Source organism: Manihot esculenta, chromosome 15, assembly GCF_001659605.2.
Source record: "Manihot esculenta cultivar AM560-2 chromosome 15, M.esculenta_v8, whole genome shotgun sequence".
Classification (NCBI taxonomy): domain Eukaryota; kingdom Viridiplantae; phylum Streptophyta; class Magnoliopsida; order Malpighiales; family Euphorbiaceae; genus Manihot; species Manihot esculenta.
In genome coordinates, this window is record NC_035175.2 from 12879853 (window position 1) to 12900637 (window position 20785).

Consider the following 20785-nt stretch of genomic DNA (forward strand, 5'->3'; position numbering starts at 1 on the left):
TAATAATTCAATTTAATTAATTTTTTTAATATTTTATTTGAAATGAAATAGTTTAATTTTTTAATTTAAAATTTTTCATTTTAAAAAAGCTAAAATCTTTCTTATTTTACAATCAATTTTTATTTTTGACATTTCAATTATTTTACAATAATGAATATATAATTATATAATTTGCCAACATTAGTAGCACTTAGGTTTCACTTTACATTCAGACCTACACCAGTTATCTTGGTTCTTATAGACTATAGATAACATAATTAAGCAAAATCATGCTTTTATTATATAGATTACTCAATAATATCTAGAAGAATAATGATTATATAATAATAATTAATGATCTGAAATCTAAAAAAAAAATAGAGTTTATGAATATATGAAAAAGGTTAGTTTTGGAGAATCACATTTCTCTCTTTTATTTTTTTTCTTTATTTTCTAGGGAGCGTATAACCGTTCTCCTACTATAATATCACATTTTGCGGTTATACAGAGTTGTACATATGACTGTACCAGCCTGCCCATCCTCATTATCCAGCTATTTAATTTTTTTTTGGCGCTTGTATTGATAGAGTCGTGACATAACTGAACTTGTTCTCCTACTCCCCTGTCACGTTAAATAAGCTAGTTTTCTCTCTCTGACTAGGCTCCCTTTCTGGCCAGTTCAGTCTCTTAGTCAATCTGATCTATCTTAATTACAGATTGAATGGTGCATTGATGGATCAGTTTGCATAATGAACTTTAATGGATTTGGAATCTATTCCTTTCTTTTAAAATTCGACTTCAATTTTAGTATTAACAGCCGTGATCAATGGTTAAATATTAATTATTTATTATAATGAGATTTATATAAAATTTATTATATTTATTAATTAGCTGTAATAAAATTATTAGAAAAACATCATATGTTTTTTGAGAAAAAGAAACGACATTGAATTATTATGGACACTTAGCATGATGAAGTAGGATAATCATATATATATCCATTGTCATAATTACTCATTTTTATTAATTTTTCAATTATATTATTTTAAAGACATTAAATATTATTAAATTTTAAAAATATGTTCATAAAATTTTTAAAAATAAAATAAAATTAAATAGAGTTATAATAGTAAATTTATATATTATTATAATATTAAAAAAATAATAATAATTTTAGAATAATTAATAAAAAATATAAAAAAAATTATGAAATGGGTGGAATATTCGATAAGCTCAAACCTGTAACACTGAAAGAACAAGAAATTTACAATGAAGAAAAAAAAAATGCTTCAAATAATAAGGGGTGAAAAGATATCTATAACACTCGGTCACAATCATCATTTGGTCAATTTTCTTTCAATTTTTTTTTAATTTTATCAGGAAATTAACAGTACTTGAAGACAGAATCAGTTGGTATGTTACACTGCTGGCTATTTTCCATGAAAAAAATATCATCAACTAGATGATTGAAGCTTCCCCATGAAAGAACAGAATCCATGTCCTGAACTGATGAAGACTCACCAAATGAAACATTATTAGATTCATCTGCAGACAATGAAGAACTGTAAGAAGCAGTATTGGTTTCTAGCTGGTTAATCCATGATCCCAAATCCAAGCTTCCACATAACATTTCATAATTGCTTAAAAGATCAGATTTTTCATCATCCATTGCCACTATCTCATCTTCCCCATCTCTTTTCTCATCAGCTTTCTTTGTTACCAAGCAATCACTGATCATGGCTTGATCATCATGAGACACTGGCGTTGTCTCATTATTCATTTGCTCAATTGGCTTGTGAGTCACAGGATCTAAACCCATTTGCCTTAGCCTCTTCTTGATTCGAGTATTCCAATGGTTCTTGATCTCATTGTCTGTACGACCAGGGAAGTGGGAAGCAATCTTAGACCACCTGCCGAAACAAAGAAGACCTCCATGTCTTAATCTATACATGAAGAACAGACATCATATATGGTTATCAACTAGCTAGCTCACCTATTGCCAAGACGAGAGTGAAGCTGAATAATTTGATTCTCTTCCATTTCTGTAAAGCTTCCTCTCTTAAGATCAGGCCTCAGGTAATTAATCCATCGCAGTCTGCAGCTCTTTCCACATCGCAGCAAACCTATCAACGACAACCAAAACGCCAACATTTCAGATAAACCCTCATAAGTCTTCTTTCTGTGTGTGGATGGAAGTGCACTACAAGAAATTAGGCTTTTAGTAGGATAAAAATCACTACTAACAGCATAAAATTCACTAACATTCGCCATTAGATCACTATAAAAACTACTGATGCTAAAAGTTTAGTGGTGAAATTTCACTGTTTAACGCATTTTTAGTGACGATTTTTTTCCACTAAAATTTCGTCACAAAAAGTTCAATAATGAGAAAAGGAGAGAGAGAGGAAGTCAAAACCTGCAAGCTTAGGAACCATGCGCCAGCAATGGATACCATTGTTAAGGATAAAGTTCATGAGCTTGTGATCTTCCTCAATAGTCCATGGACCTCTTTTTAAACCAATCTTATCACAGCAAGGTTGTCTTCCCATATTGGCAAATCTTGCAGCAGATTAAGCAAGCAACAAGTGAATTCTTGAGAATTGGAGAGCCAAAAGCAAAAAAGAAGAGTTGAAGCTTTTATAATCCAAGCAAAGATGCTGCCAGTTCATTGAGAAATTAAAAAAAAAAGGAGGATGCTGTCTAAGGGGGAGAGAAATGATTGAAAATAAAAGCAATAACAATAATAAAATGGCCACCCGGAGAACTCTTATTGGAGACAATGGAAATGGTCCTGCAAGGCAAGAAAATTTGTACAGGGAAGAAGAACCAGACGTGGGTCGTCTCAGTTGACAAGAATTAAAATATTTTTTTGGAGATAATTAAAGTCTTCTCTTAATGGGTTTTTAATTTTATGCATGCTAAAAAAAAAAAAATTAAAAATAGTGAGATTGGTAGGATTCTTTGGCCCCTTCAAAGCTGGCCAGTTTTGTCGTTGGAGGCAACTCTTTATCATCTTTTGGGAAGAGAGAAGATGCTTTCTTCTCTATTATGTGAAAGACTTCTCCTTTCCAATGATGTATTCACTTGACTTGGAACCAGTTTATTCCCTACAACTTATTAAATGCAACTGTTACGAGATTAAATTTTTGGAATTTCGAAAAATAATTTCAATTATAATTATAGCAGTAAAAAAATAACCATTTAAAAATTCCCACATAAGAACATAGCCATATAATAATATGATTAATTATAAACCCAGAGGGTTAAGGTTCATGTATGTACGTAGAAGAATATTCCCAATTGTAATCTTTTCAAGATTACACAGTACACACCCATAGCCGTTGGTGCTTCATCCTATGAACTGTGAGTTACATGTATAATACCCTAGATTTAGATTATACAATGTATTAATAATATCTTAAATTTATTCGTATTAAATTAATTTATTAAAAAATAAAATATTTTTAATAAATATTTATTTTATATATAAATATTTTTAAAAAATATCAAACTGACTCATTTCAATTTATATTAATCGATTAAATAATTTATACGATTTCCAAAAATTTATATTTATATGAGATCTCGCTCATCCTAACCGCAGCGTATTGACTATTATACGGTGGCGTATTGAAAACACAAAAGCAATCCCAAACCAATCGCAACACACAAGTTCGAAATAAACTTTGCAAGTTTGTTAGGAACAGAGGACGACAACAAAACTGGCCTGTTGCTTAGAGAATTTAAAATTATAGATTTATTTATTTTAATAGAAATTTAATATTTTATATAAATTTTTTTCTTTTTATATAATTAATTGTAAAATTTTCAGCTCCTCTAAATAAAACTTATTGATAAAAAATTATTAAAAATATTAAAATTTTATCCACTCAAGCAATAAAATTATTAAAATTAAAAAGTATAAAATATTTTATATTGTAAAATCATACTTTGAGAAGTTTTATTTTATATTGGGCCAAAAAAAATTAACAATGTTCATAACAACTTGCAAAATCAAACCCATAATTCAAGTATTGCTAGCCCAAGGAGAGTTTCCTACACTGCATTCTCCTGCCTCCATGCTCCGCCGCCTCCCTCCAGCCTATTCTTTTAAGCATTCATCCGGAGTTGGCCACTGTTCAGAACAAAGGACAATTCTACCGTTCTTTGAAATAAATCGTTGCAATAAAAAACAATTTAATTCTCATATAATTATATTTTTTAATTATATCTATTTTAAATATATTAAATTTTATTAAATATTAAATTAAATAGAATTATAATACTCAATTTAAATATTATTGTAGTTAAAAAAAATGAATAATAATTTTAAAATAATAAAAAAATGGATAAAAATTATGAACTGAAGAATATTAAATTTTGAAAGGGAGTTATTTTCATGGTTTAATTTTTTCATTTAATTATAAAATGTTTTTCATTCATTTAATTTCTTAAATATGTTTTTTTAGAATATATAAAAAGTGTTTTTCTGAAAAGTAGTTTCCACCTACTAAATTGCATAAGAGGAAAAGATAAGTTGTAAGCCTCAAACCTCTAGCTAATTCCCATCCTCAATCTTCTTGTTTATCTATGCTATAATTTCATATGGCAACATCTTTCAAGAAGCTAAGTCCCATCTCTTATTAAGATGATATGTTTCAAAATTTTAAAGTAATTTATAATAATTTAAATTGTAATTAAAAATAGACTTAAATCTCATAATATATAAAAATTAAGGTTTAGTAAAAATACATAAAAATTTCAGCCTAAACATAATAATGTAATAAGCTTTCCTCTAAATTACAGAGGACAGCCATAGACACCAATCAAATAGCGGCTATCAGTTTTAAATTATTTATATTATTTAGTTATAATAATTTTAAATATTAATATTATTTAATTTTTTTATTAAAATTAATAATTAAAAATTTTAATCTTATAAATAAAGAAATATTTAATTGAATAATTTTTAAATAAAAATATATTAATAAATTTTTTAAAAATAAAAAAAAAAAGTTGAATAAAAAGCAACATCACTTACTATCCTTGAGAAGATGGAAGCTTAAGCCCAACGACACAATAGGCACAGCCACTCATACAGATACAAAATAATTGTCACTTTTCAATCGTTGCTTCTCGACCTTGCCAAACTAAATCCATTTTTCATTTGGTAAGTGAGAGATATGGATCATTCCTAAATTTTTTTCATCAACTTAATAAAATTATAATTATTTTTCAATTAAAAATTAAAATATTATATTAATATATAAATCTTATCATATTTTGAATAATTTTTTTTAATTTTAAATTGGATAAATATATACACTGTGTGTTTATAAGAATTTTTTAATTCAAATAGTTAAATTATGAGAGAAAAAAGAAAATAAAAAATTTCCTTTATCTTCTTATTTTCCTTTTCCAAAATAAGGAAACGCTCCATGCTGATTTTTTATTAATAAATTATTTTTAAAATTATGCGTATATATATTAAATAATAATATATTAATAATTAAAGAAATTATTATTATTATTTAAAATATTTGTTTCTTTAAAAAAAATTAAAAAAGAGAAAAAAGAGATGAAGCATGTCTAAAATCTGAAAAAGGGAAACAACGGGGGGTGGGTGGTAATGAAACTTGTGTCTTTTTCCCGTTTTTGCTCCCATTTTCTCTTTTGACGATTAGAGTCGTCTCCCAGGCTCCAACTTGGACTATTACCAACTCGGATGACGTGGCGAGTGCAGAATTTTGCGCTTTCTGGGACCCACTTGCAGGCTTGTTGGCATTTTTTAAATTATACTATATTTTTTCCCATTACTAATTAACACGAAAGGTATCGTATTTTCCTGCGGGTGAGACTATTTGCACCTTGCCACGCTGGTGTCTTGTATATCCATTCTCCAATAAATCATCACGCCTATTTTTTTTTTTCAAAACTCGAGTATGCATATCTAAATAATTTAATTTCGAGTTTAATTAAAACTAAGTAATCCAAAAATATTAAAATTTTTTTAAAAAAATAATATTATTGAGAGGGACTGTTACTACTTAAAAAAAACCCTTTTATGAAAATTATAATACAGATAAAAAATTAATAAATAAAAATTCATTAAACAAATTCTTCAATAGCCAATCACATAACATAATTTGGTTGTCACATTTATATTTTTTAATATTTATAACATGATTTGGTTTGAATAATTATTATTCAGAACTTATTATTTAAAATAATTTGTCCATTACTCGACTTTCAAGTTTGGTTTCTTTCTTTTTTTAAGGAGAGTTTTCAATTCCTTTCTCTTTAACTCAATGACAAGTGGCGAAAGACTACTGGATCTAGATGTTTGTGATTAAGCTGGAGAGAAACTTGTGATTGCAACCCGATTGACAATGTAACGACCGCATAAAAGCCCATCAACGGTCGAAACACCAAAGATCAGATGATGAGTGATGTTAGCCGTCACTCTCTCTCTTCACCACTATGCCGACTTCTTCTCGCTTTCTGTCTCGGAGAAAACTTTCCGTAGACGGCTCAAGTGCTCAGTAGAATAAAAACACTCACAAATTTCAGATGAAATAAAACCACACCCTCTTTACCTCTATCTTCATGTTTGAGGATAAACGAGTGGGTTTTCTCGGCTTTTTTTGGGGTCTTGTGCGTGTTTTTCGTGGTTGTTGCTGTTGCTCTTAACAAAAGCTTCCGCCGCCGTTTCTTCTTGCAGCGATGAAGGACCGTAGAAAACGCGACGTCGTTTCGTGGAGTCGGTTCTTTTGGTGTACTCTCTTTGTTGTTTTCTCTTGTGTCCTCTTCACAGGCTTCAGTTTTTCCACTTTTCGAATATTGTTTGGAGGTAACTCGTTTCTCTTTACACAATGATTAGGGAGTAAAGTTCAAACTAACTTGGTTTAAGCTCTAAATTTCCTTAATTTTTATTTTAGTAATTTTTGGTTCGTTCTGTTTAATTTGGAAATTTCGTTAAGAATTGTAATATTTCTTAAAGGAGGAAAAACTGAAATTTATTACTAGTGGATTGTTCTCTGTTTTTGTTGAATCTTTTTTTTTTCTTGTGTTCTCCAACAGATAAATTTCACCCGGAAATTGTTTATGCATGGCGACCTCCGGCGTTGCGGGCCATAACCGGCGAGTCTCCGGGGAATTCGGATACTATCTCAATACGAGAAACCGTTTTACTACCAGACGAGGCTGTTCTTTTCCTTAAATACCCTCAATCAGCTCGCTTATTTACCAAAGAGGACTTGGATTGTGCTTATTTCTCGACCGACTCGTCGTCATCAGCCCAGCCACAGTTCAAGCGCCCTCCTAATCGAATAGATAGTGATGATCCGGATCATCAGATCGTACGGTGTCCCCTTAGTCCACGTGGCTTAGTAGTTGCTCTTGCCTTGAAATCTGGTGGATATATCAACTCCGGCCCAATCCACCGGTGGGATTCGCTCGTGTATGAAGCACTGCTAGACCGCGACAATACCACAGTCGTATTTGTGAAGGGGCTCAATCTACGGCCAGACAAGCTCTACAACACGTCAAGATTCGAGTGCCTGTACGGCTGGGATTTCAGGACGCCCAAGTTTCTATTACGATCAAGTGTCATGTCAATAGCCCAAGAGATCGTACGGTGCCAAACGCCTCTGAGCATATTGAGCAACCCACAGAAGGTAAACAATTCAATCAAGGTCTCAATTAGAGTGAAAGGCAGAGGAACATTACACTCTATAGCCAGACCACGGCTCCAATTGGACCCAAACCCGGACCTGAAAGCCCGAAAGCCACACCACATGTGCATATGCACAATGTTGCGCAACCAAGCAAGGTTCCTTGGGGAATGGGTCATGTACCATGGCCGAATTGGGGTCCAACGGTGGTTCATTTACGATAATAATAGTGAAGATAATATTGATAGTGTGATAGAGTCATTAATGGATAGCAATTACAATATTTCAAAATATGTGTGGCCTTGGATCAAGACCCAAGAGGCGGGGTTTGCCCATTGTGCACTACGGGCACGAACTTCTTGTGAATGGGTTGGGTTCATAGACGTGGATGAATTTTTTCACTTGCCAAATGGGTTGAATTTGCTTGATGTGCTAAGAAATCAATCCGAATCCAATAGTAATGTTGGAGAACTACGTGTATCATGCCATAGTTTTGGACCGTCAGGGCTCCAACACGTGCCGACCGAAGGAGTTACCGTGGGGTATACGTGCCGAATGATATTGCCAGAGAGACACAAGAGTATAGTGAAACCTGAGGCATTGAATGCAACATTGATCAATGTGGTGCACCATTTTCATTTAAGGGACGGGTTTAGGCATGTGAATGCTGACAGGGGGGTTTTGGTGATTAACCACTACAAGTACCAAGTCTGGGAAGTGTTTAAAGAAAAATTTTATAGGAGGGTGGCTACTTATGTGGTTGATTGGCAAAATCAGCAGAACGTTGGGTCCAAGGATCGTGTCCCTGGGTTGGGGACTAGAGCTGTTGAGCCACCGGATTGGGCCAGTAGATTTTGTGAGGTCACAGATACTGGACTCAGGGATAGAGTGTTGGAAATGTTCAGTGACCCAATAACAAGGCTTTTGCCATGGCAGGAAGATACTGGTGGTCTGGATGTGCAAAATTGAGTTTTTCTCCATCAGGAGAGAGGGTAAAAGGTTATTTTTTATTTTTTTACTTTCTTTTTTTTTGGATAGTCTCTGTTTTGGGTTGAAAAATATGTAGAGATCAATGAGTAGATAACTCTTTCTGTAGATATATATAGAGAAATGATAGTTATCTTTCGATGCTTTTGTTAGAATGTATAGTTTTCTTGATAGATTTAGATTTGAGTTTACCTAATTCCTTACTCAAAGAAAATTTTATTTAATTTAATGTAAATTTTCTATTTTATTTTGATTTTTTTATGATTATATTCAATTGGGGTTTAGTTTTAATTACCAGAATTGTTTCTTTGAATATATAAAAATTTTATATGTAAGCTAAATTGGTGATTGAAGAATTTAAGTAAGGTTAATAGATATGAAAGTGAGAAATTAAATTTGGCAGACCAGGATCTTTCATGAGCAGCATGTGTTCGTGAAATTAAATGACGATTTTTTTTCTTTCTATTAGTTTCCTAATTATACTCATCTTGATGCTTGGCAGATTTGTTTGGAGATTTGCTTTGCACCTAGTACCACTTCTTGTGGACACAGATAACCAAAAAGTTTAACCCTTCTGTACTAACTATAGAAATTTCCATTTGGCGATATTGATTTCATTAGTAAGAGAATGCAGCAACCATGATTGTAATTATTTAATCATTGGAAATTTCCATTCTTTGGACATTTTTGTTGATCTACTTAGTCCCGAGAAGTTTTCGTTGTTTGCAGTTTCTGTAAGAAATGCTTAAGGTCTGCTGCTGATAAATGTGGAAAGAAGTGTCCAAGGTGCGGACAGCTGATAAGGTGTGAACTTCACTAAATTAAACTGTTTTTTTAGTAGGTAAGATATTTAATTATGGAGCTTACATGATTATCATATTTTCTTCTGTGGTGTGAATTTTCAGCAATGGAGATCTTGCACTGTGAACACAGTTCTTTGGAACACAATAGAGCTTCTGTTTCCTCAAGAAATTGAAGCAAGAAAGGCAGCTGGGGCCTTGAATAGTCGAGAAGCAGATCGTGAAACCCAGGAAACAAGAATCAATACTGGTGAGAGAAACTCAAGCATTCGCCCTTCCAGGATCCAAGTAATTTCCAGAAGACATGTAACTGCAAGGACAAGAGATGAACTGAACCAAGGTGAAGATTCTGCACTAGCTCAAAGAGGTTGCATAGAGAAGAGCTTACACTATTATTATTGAATAGAGAGACAAGTGGAAGGAACAGAAGAGGGATAACTAGCCAAGATGAGGATGCTGCATTAGCTAAGGCTGCAGAGAGGAGCTCATGGAGGCCTTTGGAGGATCCCATGCTCAATCAGGAAGATCTCTTTCTTTGGCTAGAGCAAACTAGAGAGCTTTGGCATCAAGAGCTATCGACCCTCGCATGGGAAACCGGCCAATATAGTTCTACTTCTTGTTGAAATTGGATAATCTAGCTTTCTTTCAATCCAAATGTTTATTTTTTAATCCTACTTTCTTCTGATAGTTATCTGTTTTATTTTTTGTATCAATATTTGGAATCAAGTTCACTCATGACTGTTGAGGACACCAAGCAGGACTTAATGAAATTCATGCTTCTGGCTTGAATAATGCAAGGATCACTTGGTTTTTCCTCTCTCCATGTCTTTTTGTTGATGAATTCCAACAGAAAATGGAAAGCAGGAATTTCAAACTTTAATACAAGGAAGTAGCAGGCATGATAAAAAAGCTGTAACTTCTAAACAAAACGTTAAGTGGAAATTTAGAAAATTAAACTAAAAGCAAGTTTAATTTGTGCAATGAAACAGAAGGGCATGCTGAAACCAGCAACTTCTTAAAAGTAAAAAACTTGAAACGTTTAAATGAGCTTTGTCCAATTTGGCAACACCCAGCATGAACCGTCAACAAGGAAAAATTATTCCATACAAATAACAGATAGATTTTAACTGTTGATTATAATGGAATTTACATGAAACTCACTATAATCAATGGCGATGATAAAATCGTTGTATATATGATGATTATAATTTAAAGTTTCTCATCTAAAGACTAGAACTGGGACATTTAGGTACAAATGTTCCTAGTATGCCCAAGTGCACCAAGAGATTAACAACATAATTCATGGTGTTAGACAGGTTCTACGCATTGAGATTTGCTTCTGTCAAATGTTTGGCTGGTATAATGGAGTACATCACAATACTTGAAGACAGAAACTGCAACTAAGTTGTAATGATCTCTTTATGTTTATTAAACTGGCAGCGATGGAGTCTCTTCTAGAAGGTTAGCATTTGATTATTTCATGATTTGTAAAGGTCAATTTTTATATTAGAAACACCTAATTATGAGCAAGCAACATTTTTTTTTTTTGTAAAGTGCTGTATCTTTCCTTCTCATCTGAAATAAAGCTATCTGTGAGTTTCTAGGAGGAGACTTAATAAATTGAGTTTAGTCTGTTAAGTTATTAGATATGGCAAGCAGAAGACTATTCATTCACCTGTCCTCAATTTGCACGATTTACACAATGCTACTGCAAGCTAAATGTGAAGGGGGCAGTGCCTGAGCCAGCTCCAGCTCCTCACCGCATTCAGTTCCCGGTGCCAGCTCCATCTCATACCGGAGGCACTAATGTTGCTTCTGGTGACAGCTCTCCTCATCTGTTTGTTATAATATTATTTGCTTCCTTATCCTTCTGGTTACCATTGTATCTCTCAGTGTTTTACTAGACACAGCCTATAATTAACTGAAATCTTTTATCATATTATTTTTCGTATCTATTTTACAATTCATAGAAAATAATCACTTGGTATTCATAGTCATTCTCTCAACAATCACTTTTAAATCTATAGGAGTTCAATCGTTACATTCAACACTTATTAAATTATTTTAACCATTAAAAAAAGCTAAAAACTTGGTCTAAACTTAATCTCTCTTCTAAAACGTCTAAAGTTCCATTTCTAACATCTAGATCTAACTAGTTTTTTGTTGTACAACTTATAAGCCTAATGACATATACTCTGAGAAAAAAAAAACAGTAAAAGAAGCAAGTTCTACTAATTAGGGTTGCTTGGTTGAGGCGACTCCAATTGCTTATTATGAGATATTCGCCTTTATAATAAAAAGAGAGAGGACTCGACTGCCTCTGTTGCGTACACATACACAATCAATTGTATCAGCTACTATGAGGTTTGAAGTGAGAGACATAACAAGAATGACAAATAAACTTGACCTTAGAAAGGGATCACCATCATAGCCAACATAGTTTGAGATTACAATGCTAATCATTTATTTTTCTTCTGGATCTGAATCATTGCAGTGTATAACAAACTCCAAGGAAATGCTTGTCCAACACCCCTCAGGGCCACTAAACTGAGACATGTCATGCTCAAAAAGAATGGTCAAATACGAATACCTGCAATGAGTGAAACTGATCCTATCACTTACCAACAATAGAATCCAATACCTCATGCAGTTATATGGCCATGAATTGGAGATGTTAACGGTTACCTTATCAACAACTTCAAATGACTAAAAGAACCTGTAAGAATTAATGAACTCATCAGATTCCGGCACCAGTTGAGTTAAGTCCCATTTTCTGATCAACTTCAATGGTAAGCATTTCAAATGTCTTGGAAGTTGCAAACAAAAAGTAACAATCCATTTTCTGATCAACTTCAATGGTAAGCATTACAAATGTATTGGGAGTTGCCAACAAAAAGTAACAATCTTTACAAAACCCGACATCGAAAAATCTTTAGCATGCCCTAAACTGAATTCAGATACAATCAACTCAGAAAGCATATGAGTGAGCATGGCAACTTAAAGCTACCGTTGCATTCATGCCAAGTCACAGAAGCCATACAGACAAAAAAGAAAATCATGGTTAATGCCAACAATAATAGTTCAGTTTATACTAAGGTAAAATGCTGGTTTAGAACAAATTAAAATATCACAGCGAAGCACAAATTTGAATTCAGCAGCCCACATCTTCCTACATGATTGCATCATTGGAGGAAAAAAACTAAAAAAAAAAAAGGGAAAAGAAATTATTCTTATATAAAATATTAAAGAAAAGGAAAAACAAAGATTCATTTCTTGTTTTTTATCAATTGCCTAAATACACAATCGATACCCTTGATATACACATCTATCAAATACACAAGGATCAGTTGATAAAGAATCGATCTTGACAGCTATCTGCAGGCACACATTGGAGTGCGGAATTGAGGCCTCATATCCATAGTTTAAGAACGGAAATGCACAAGATTTTCATTTTTTAATCTTGAAATCAATAATTTCCCCTTAAACAAATTATCAGAAGAATTAGCACAATAATCTGATTGGCTTCAATAGTGGCCTACAAGAACTTCATACAAGTTGCAAAACGAAAGGGCCAGCTTGACTTCTACGTGCTGTTCAGCATTAAGGGCAGCGCTGAATTGGTCTGCATTTTCCCTGAAGCAATAAAATATCAACTGCGCCAAAAATGAGGTCACCAAGGTACAGAAGAGGAAGGAGGAAGGCAAACAAGCATCACCGTGCAACAAATTAGTGGGCATGGAGAAAATCTCAATCAATGAATGAAACAAACCATCACAATGACCAATCATCTCCCAAGGGTCAGAGAAAAAGTGTCTAAACACCACTTTCAATGATCCATTAAAGCAGTTTCAGTTTCTGATAGTGGAGCTGCAAGAAAATTAAATATCTGTGACTTGTCTTTATCTAGAAAGGGAAATAAAGAAAAAGGGAAGAAAACACACACAACAGCAACACAGCAAAGAACAAGAGAAAACTTCCCTCTTAGCCATCAGTATAACTCGTGAAGGATGTGCAAATTTTCGTCACTCTTCTTTCTTTTTTCTTTTCTTTTCTTTTCTTTTTTTTTTTGTGGGGGCCCCAGGGAGCAACAAAGTACAGAATGGAGAAAATTCTGTCTTGTTTTAGTAAAAAAAACTCAAATTCCCACAGGTAACTCTCTTATCAACTTTGCCTAGAAATTCAAGGCGGGGACCAAACATATTATCCTTGGACATACATTTTAGGTCTTAAGACAAACTGACCAACCCATTTCATATACACACAAGAGCAGGTGCAAGAGAAATAGAAAGGGTCAGAAATCAACTAACCAAGTTCCAATAGATTTTAAAAAGCGACAATATCAAAGAAAATATAAACATAATTTATGTATGGAATAAATAACATGACATGCCAACGCAGAGACGTGCTACATGCTAGCTTAGCACAAAAGAAATAGTATTTCAAAAATCTATATAAGTATCATTGTCAATTACACCACCTAGATTGGACTGTAATGAGGTCTGAAACAGATGATGAACAAAACATACATATAACGGGGATAACTTGCAGTAAAGCAACATACCAAGTAAATCCTCGAACGAATCTGCTAACAGTGATGTGTCCATTAGCAAAGGAGGTGAGAAGACCTGATCATGAGGTTCCTCAATATCATAAAAAGACATATGTCCATCAGACATTGCACCATTTGAGCCAGCAGCTGAAAGAGCGCCACTTATGTGGCCATAATCTGTAAAACAATCCAAATTATTTAAGATGTCCGGTATCTCATTGTAATTGCCCCCAACTTGACTATCAGGAGCATGATTCTCAAGCAAGGCAGTGTCCTTTTGAGGTGTAAACCATCTTTTACCCCTCCTTGAAGCCACGTTGTTTTCTAGGTGCAGGCTAGAAAACCCAGCTGTTGTTAGAGGTAAAAAGAAGTGCTCAGAATTTTCATCAGTGCGACTGTCTCGAGATGATTCCAAATTCAAGGATTGTGCAGATAGAGCTGCTTCTCTTACAGATCTTTTTAAGTTTTGAACGTATAAATTATCACTGTCTACAAACACACAAAATTAAGAGTCAACCTTCACCTGAAGCTCTTAAAAGGCAACTTTTTATCAGAAAAAAGAAATGCCTTCAACAGGCTAATAAGCTTATGTATATTCAGATTGGATAAGATTACAAAGTGACAAAGAGGTGCATCAAACCTTGTGGCACATTATCTAAGCGACTATTTGACAAATGTTGGTCCAGAGAGTTCCTTTCAGACATAGTTTCTATCTGGTTGGTTTGGAGAGCTAAAGTTTGTCTCTTCTGTACGTTACCACTTTTTCCTGAAGAATTTGGGGTCATACTAAATAACTGTGGTAGCTTTAAAGCAGGAGGACTAGCAGACACTTTGTCCAGATGAACAGTAGACATTTTTGAAGTCACCTCAGTAACATCATCTGAGCTACTTTCCTAATAATTCCCAAAAGGAAAAATCAGTTCCATACAAGTCACAAGGTCAGGCACAATGCCTTCCATAAAAAAAATTATCAAACAGTTACCAAGGTCCTTCCACTGCTCTGTGCCTGTACAGGTGATGTTGCTCGACCGCGATGATTGGGCATCGGTGGAAGGCTGGACGATATATTATTTACTTTCTCTGTACACTCTGCTATTGAGTTTTGTATTGCTGGAGCAACTTCCTTGAGTTGATTAATAAGCACCTGACAGAAAAGTATTTAAACAGGAAACTCAACAAGAAATCAAGTACACAAGAAAACATAGTGATCTAAATAACATTAATACAGGAGTTGCAGCGCAATTTAGAATAGTAACCTAAAACCAAATTCTTATAACAAATATCAGGTCCTAATCACAAAAATGCTAGAAACTCAAAAGGAACAGCAAAATAAGATAAAATAAAATAAAAAGAAACAGTAGTTCAATAATCTTGTATCTCCAAGGAAGAATATGCAAAAAGCATGAACATTACTGCTATTAGATAAGTGGTAGAACTAATTACTGGCTACAGCAACTAGCAAGCATGGAGAATCAGCTAACCTAACTATAAGGTTCTAAAATTAAAATCTATGACAATATCTTAGAAACAAATCAACGTGCAACTAATATGATGTACCCTCACAGTTTGGGCCGGTAATCACTGCTTGACATCCTTGCTCCATGAATGCAAGGCAGAAGCTCAAAGAACCAATAATTATCATTGTCAACACAAATCACAGAAGAACAAAACAAAGAATATGTCTGTACAAATGTCAAATATGTTCAAAAGTTGTAGTCCAACATCAAGTGGAATCAGAAAATTGAAATCATCCTACTTCAAGTTGAAGTGCTTAAGCTTTTAGTGAAAGCTCTTTCACTGGTGTACAGACATTATCATTTTACCTGAAAACTAGCCAGGTGTTGCTGATGTTCAGCAAGAGTTGCAGCTAAAGACTCAGTATGGCCACTTCTATCGCTGTCATGTGAAATTCGTAATAGATCTGGACCTTCTCCATCATTAGCTTTGGCCTGCAAAATAATTGTTGCACAATAGCACTACATCAGTAACGGCAAATTCAAAAAGCATCTGATAATTCTAAAATATACTTTTATTTATCTTGTCATCCAGTTCACTACTCTCCTTTTTTAACACACATCCGGTACCCAACTTTTAATGGTAAAAGCACTAATTTTGTTAACATTTTTGGAAGACAATATATCTATGTGTTGCTTTCCAAACTTCCCTAGATTTCATCTTCTAGAAATTTTATTAATGACAATTTTTCAAATTACATTAAATTCTGCATGGAAACATCAAAATTGGCAAAACATTCAGAGATATCCCAAAATGGAAAGATAGAAAAAGAAAGGAGACAGAGGAAGTAATGTACTAAACAATCAATCTTAAGACATCTAGCTAGCTCGAGCATATATAGCACACCATGAGATGGAAGTTCTACAACTAATCAGCAGACTGCCAGGAAAAACGTGCTCGTCCTCAGAAATTTGAGAGAGAGAGAGAGATAGAATGGTAAATGGAAGGAAAAATCCAACAACACAACCTTGCTTGCACATGCGAGACATCCCACGGAATATAATATTGATGATAGTATTATTGCCCAAGCATAAAAATTTGTAAGCACAAATACATTTGCAATCTCTTCAACAAATTAGCTAAAAAATGAGCAACAAGATAATCTTTATACTAGTAATTCAAGAATTGGGGTTATGCCAATGTTCTAAGAAGATGACCAAAAGATTGCATCCCAACAAACATCAGAAAGCCCATTTCATGATGCAAAGTAGAGGAAGGGGAAGACATCCATTTTAAATAAAATTTTCCTAAATGCAATGCCATATTTACCTTCAAGTTCAAGAAAAAAAAATGTCAACTACGTTAAAATACTTCAATCTGAATTCAAGATATGAAAATGCTTATGCAAACAAATTTTGTTGGAATAGCTACAACTTTTCTTTAATATATGTTTTTCCTTTTCCTTGCATCACAAATTCACAAGAAGGATCTGGACTTCACCTGTCAACTCAAGCTCATCATAGCATGAATATCTATTTAAGCAAAATTTCGCTACTGAATTCCAAAATACACACCAAATTAATGATTATACATTGTAAAGAAAAAAAGGCATAGGACATTGATGCAGGATCATCTAGAGATTTTAGGATTACTTATTTTAGGAAAATTTGAGTTTTAGTTATTTTGGACGTTATAATGTTTGGATTCCTAATTAGTATTTTCTTGTTTAGGGTTCCAACTTCCAAATCCTATACCAGTGGGAATATAAATACAAGTAACTGTCTTCTAGGTATTTTGCGGAGACCTGTTTTCTACGATTGATAATTAAATTGAGGATTTGTTTCTCTTTCCCTTTGTCTTATGGGTACTGCATCACATATATTTCATGGAGAACATGCAGAAAAAGAGAACTTCTACAATTTAGCGAATTGCCAATTGGATAACAAATCTTATGGCCACAAAAAGACAATATCGTACCAGATGAAGAGACTGTTTATGAATACGTTGCAATGCATGTGTCCAACGCCTAATAATTTCCGCTACATCAACAGTGGGCTGGACTCTTCCACCTCTATCATCTGCCAAAGAATGTGTATCCCCATTTGCTTGCAGATGAGATGGATCCAAATTCTTCAGCTTTTCCTTATTTACATTTATATTTAACCCATCACCTTGTTCTTTGACACCTAAATTTGTATCCGAAAAAGGACCTTGATAACTCTGATCCATAGCAGCGAGCAAAGATGATCCAGAGATGCGATATCTGAAAAGAAAATACAAAGCATGAAAATTGTAGGTGAATCAAAAGCCTCTCAAGTCTCAAGCGTTCAAAATGACATCCAACAGTTATTACCTATGCTCCCGATGAGCTATTAGATCCTCAATTGGGCCCGAAGCAAGAACCTCATGCTGACCTACAAAAGGTGACAATATATTCTGGCTTATTCAATGAAATCATGGGAATGAAACAGAATTAGCATCATTTAAGCTAGAATGTAAGTTAAGATTTCAGTTAAAATCAATTCGGGCCAATATAACGGTAACACTAAGGTTTTAAGCTGCTGTTTGCAACATCTAAAAGATTGTGTGAAGGGAGGGAAAGAAGAAGAAGAAGAAGAAGAAGACCACAATGCCCAAAAAGCACTAACATAGTTAAAATTTTGTAGGCAACAAGAAAAGGAAACGACAATGCTTTTCAACTTACTTTTACGAGCTAATATAGACTCCCACAATCGAGTAGCCTTTGAAACTAAATGAGCATTCTGACTAGAACTTGATACAAGATCATCCCACAATTCTCCTTCCAATTTCACTTTGTTCCTCAAATCATGCAGTTTTTCAAGTTCTTGCTGCAAATAAGCCTGGCATCCAGGTTTCCACAGAAAAGGGTAAACAAAAAGCTCAGTTGCTGTCTGCTGAAACTTTCACAAGAATGCCAAGAAATTTCCCCTTTACCTCTTCAGCACAAAGACCACGAAACTCTGCAGTCATTTCATGAGCCAAATTGGACCACATTGCCTGTCTCTGTACAGCTGTTTCTGCGCTTTTAAGAAACCTCCTTCGTTCCAGTGCTATTCTAGCCTGTTTAAGATAGGAGTATCAAATTCTTCTTAATTCTATTCAAAAGGACACAAATACTAAAACACATAAAATAATAAGTATAGCACTCCAACGGAGAAAAACAAGAACTTGCAAACCCAAGATGTTGGTCCTCTTTTGGGTTTTTAGATCATGTCCCATTATCCTTCTCTTTTTTGAACGTGACAAGGATGCACAGCACAACGTATCACCCATATCAGGATCTCAACTACCCTTTTACTCAAGTAAGACATATTTATGGACTCCAAAAGCTTATCATTAATACCCCTTAAAATTGTGATTGGCATTATAATTTTGATCATAAGAGACGTTTCACACTTCTTTAGAAGTTCTATCTTAAACCAAAGCTTTTAGGATTTGTAATTGAAAGTATGAAACCAATAATAATTATGCCTGTACTATCAAATGAAAGTTACTCCATTGGTGAATTAAAACCATCTGGAAATCGCAACATTGAACATCCTGGTACATCAATTAAAATTTATTTCTGATGCTTTGGTGTTTTTAACAGAAGTTAAACAAATGACATACTTTTTATTACCTTTGTTACAGGGAGCAGTGTAGCTGCATGCTGAAAGGCTACATCAGTTAGGGAAGCAGGCAATGGATTGGAAGCTACATCAGCAGCAAATGTCCGTCTATGAACCTCCCGCAAAGCATGCAAGGAAAGCTGCCATAGAAGTTCAACAAACCTGCAATGGCATCGGAAGCTCACTGCATAAGTAAAACTATAAAATACCAAGTTACCAACTATGCTAGCATGCACAATTAACTACTTATTAATCAATTAAATAATTCACAAGAATCAGATCTAAGTTCAGATTTAATGATTTATTGCCCTCAAAACTTCTCAAGTTCTTGCACATTCATCCACATGCAAAACCCAAACAAAATAGACACAAAGTGCACTTGTTAAACATGACTTTTACTACTGCATTTCATTTAGTCAATTGGGTTATATGCAAGGAAAATATTTTGACAGCATTCTCATGAATTCATAGACAAAGGCAATTTTCACAATACTCATCTTGCACTATGAGAACCAAACCTCCACTAGCCTCCAACCAAATGAATTGGCTAAGTGGAGAAGCCTAAAATATGTTGAACAAGCAAGAAGCGCTCACGATTCCATTTGCATCTATATATCCTAGGTTCCAGAAAACTAAATTTAATTCACTTCCAAACATAGAAGAGAAGAAACGTAAATCACTAGACCCACCTCGGTCCACAGCAAGTAGCAAGGGAAGAGACCCTCGAATTGCTCCTTGGAAGCGCCCCTTGAGATTCGAGCTCACTGATAATCCCTTGTACAACCTAACCACCAAAGAAATTTCCAATTCAAATTCGATACAAGACACAACTCCAAGAAAAGTCTAAATCAAATCAAACAGCGAAAACAAATTTTAAATTCTCAGAACCAACATAAACACAATTCAACCGAATCAAACTCTTGATGTAAAACCTTAACCATACCTTACGAAAATCACGCGACTGTGCAGAATCGAAAATAGGCCAAACCTTATCGAAATCCTGAAAGATCGCAGCATTAAAAACAGAAAACTAAACGAACAAACACTTGTAATAAACAGAAAAGCATAAAATTAAAACAAATATTCCTGTACATATGCAGGCTTGCGAGTATGAAAATGCATACTTTAGCAGATTGAACGGGACCGCGAAGGGAGGAGAGGATGAAGTAGAGGAGCTGCTCGCCCAATTTAGGGTTGGAGTGGCGGAAGTGTCCAACCCGAGGAGTGCCGTTGGATGCTCCGGGTCCGATAACGTTGGGATCCAGACCTAAAAGCAAGCAATTGGTGTACATTGCGCTTTCTAGCTCCATCTCTCTCTCCTTCTCTCTGTCCATCGTCATCCAAATTCCGACCTCCTCTCTCTCTCTCTCTCTTTAGGTTTCTCCTCCTGCTCCTTCGTTTCTCTCTCCTGCCTGCTTTGCTTCCTCTGATTCTGGTTTTCTTTTTTCGATTTCTTTATTTTGATTTAAATTTTTTTAAAAATGGAGGTCCCTGGGGAGTTTCTTAATTGCGACATGGGCCCAAGTTAATACGAGAGAAATGGGACAAGTTTTATATTTTCGAAATTTACAGGGGTTTATTTTGAGGTTTTACTTTTCGAAAATGGGCCCAGAGGGATAATAAAGCCATCAAGGGAGTCACGTTCTGGCGAATTTGAAATAACTAATAAGGCTAACGTGCGCCGGATAGTACTGTTGCCAAATGCCGGCCAAC

General features: G+C 34.3%; 3 protein-coding genes across 11 annotated transcripts; 1 reads left to right on the forward strand and 2 right to left on the reverse strand.

The window, feature by feature from the left end:
* Positions 1–1249: 1249 nt before the first annotated feature.
* On the reverse strand, positions 1250–2925 carry LOC110602589 (transcription factor MYB20). Its single transcript, XM_021740143.2, has 3 exons — positions 2396–2925; positions 1973–2102; positions 1250–1889 (listed from the first exon to the last, which is right to left on the reverse strand). The coding sequence occupies exons 1-3, from the start codon at positions 2526–2528 to the stop codon at positions 1364–1366; spliced, it is 789 nt and encodes a 262-aa protein (XP_021595835.1). The 5' UTR covers positions 2529–2925; the 3' UTR covers positions 1250–1363.
* Positions 2926–6399: 3474 nt separating this feature from the next.
* On the forward strand, positions 6400–10236 carry LOC110601833 (glycosyltransferase family 92 protein RCOM_0530710). Of its 9 annotated transcripts, none has more exons than XR_006348684.1 (5): positions 6400–6829; positions 7060–8644; positions 9142–9259; positions 9369–9443; positions 9545–10236. XR_006348684.1 is itself a non-coding variant. In XM_021739171.2 (2 exons), exons 1-2 carry the CDS (start codon positions 6703–6705, stop codon positions 8619–8621), a joined length of 1689 nt encoding a protein of 562 aa, XP_021594863.1. In that variant the 5' UTR covers positions 6400–6702; the 3' UTR covers positions 8622–8791. The 9 variants fall into 9 exon arrangements, 1 of the variants encoding a protein (XP_021594863.1); XR_006348685.1 differs by having other exon boundaries at positions 9142–9191; positions 9353–9443; XR_006348681.1 differs by having other exon boundaries at positions 9142–9191.
* Positions 10237–12654: 2418 nt separating this feature from the next.
* Positions 12655–20521, reverse strand: LOC110601915 (AUGMIN subunit 6). Its single transcript, XM_021739315.2, has 13 exons — positions 20197–20521; positions 20016–20072; positions 19762–19856; positions 19084–19234; positions 18399–18524; positions 18148–18304; positions 17797–17857; positions 17421–17706; positions 15812–15937; positions 14971–15132; positions 14629–14881; positions 14001–14477; positions 12655–13306 (listed from the first exon to the last, which is right to left on the reverse strand). The coding sequence occupies exons 1-13, from the start codon at positions 20410–20412 to the stop codon at positions 13266–13268; spliced, it is 2208 nt and encodes a 735-aa protein (XP_021595007.1). The 5' UTR covers positions 20413–20521; the 3' UTR covers positions 12655–13265.
* Positions 20522–20785: the final 264 nt, after the last annotated feature.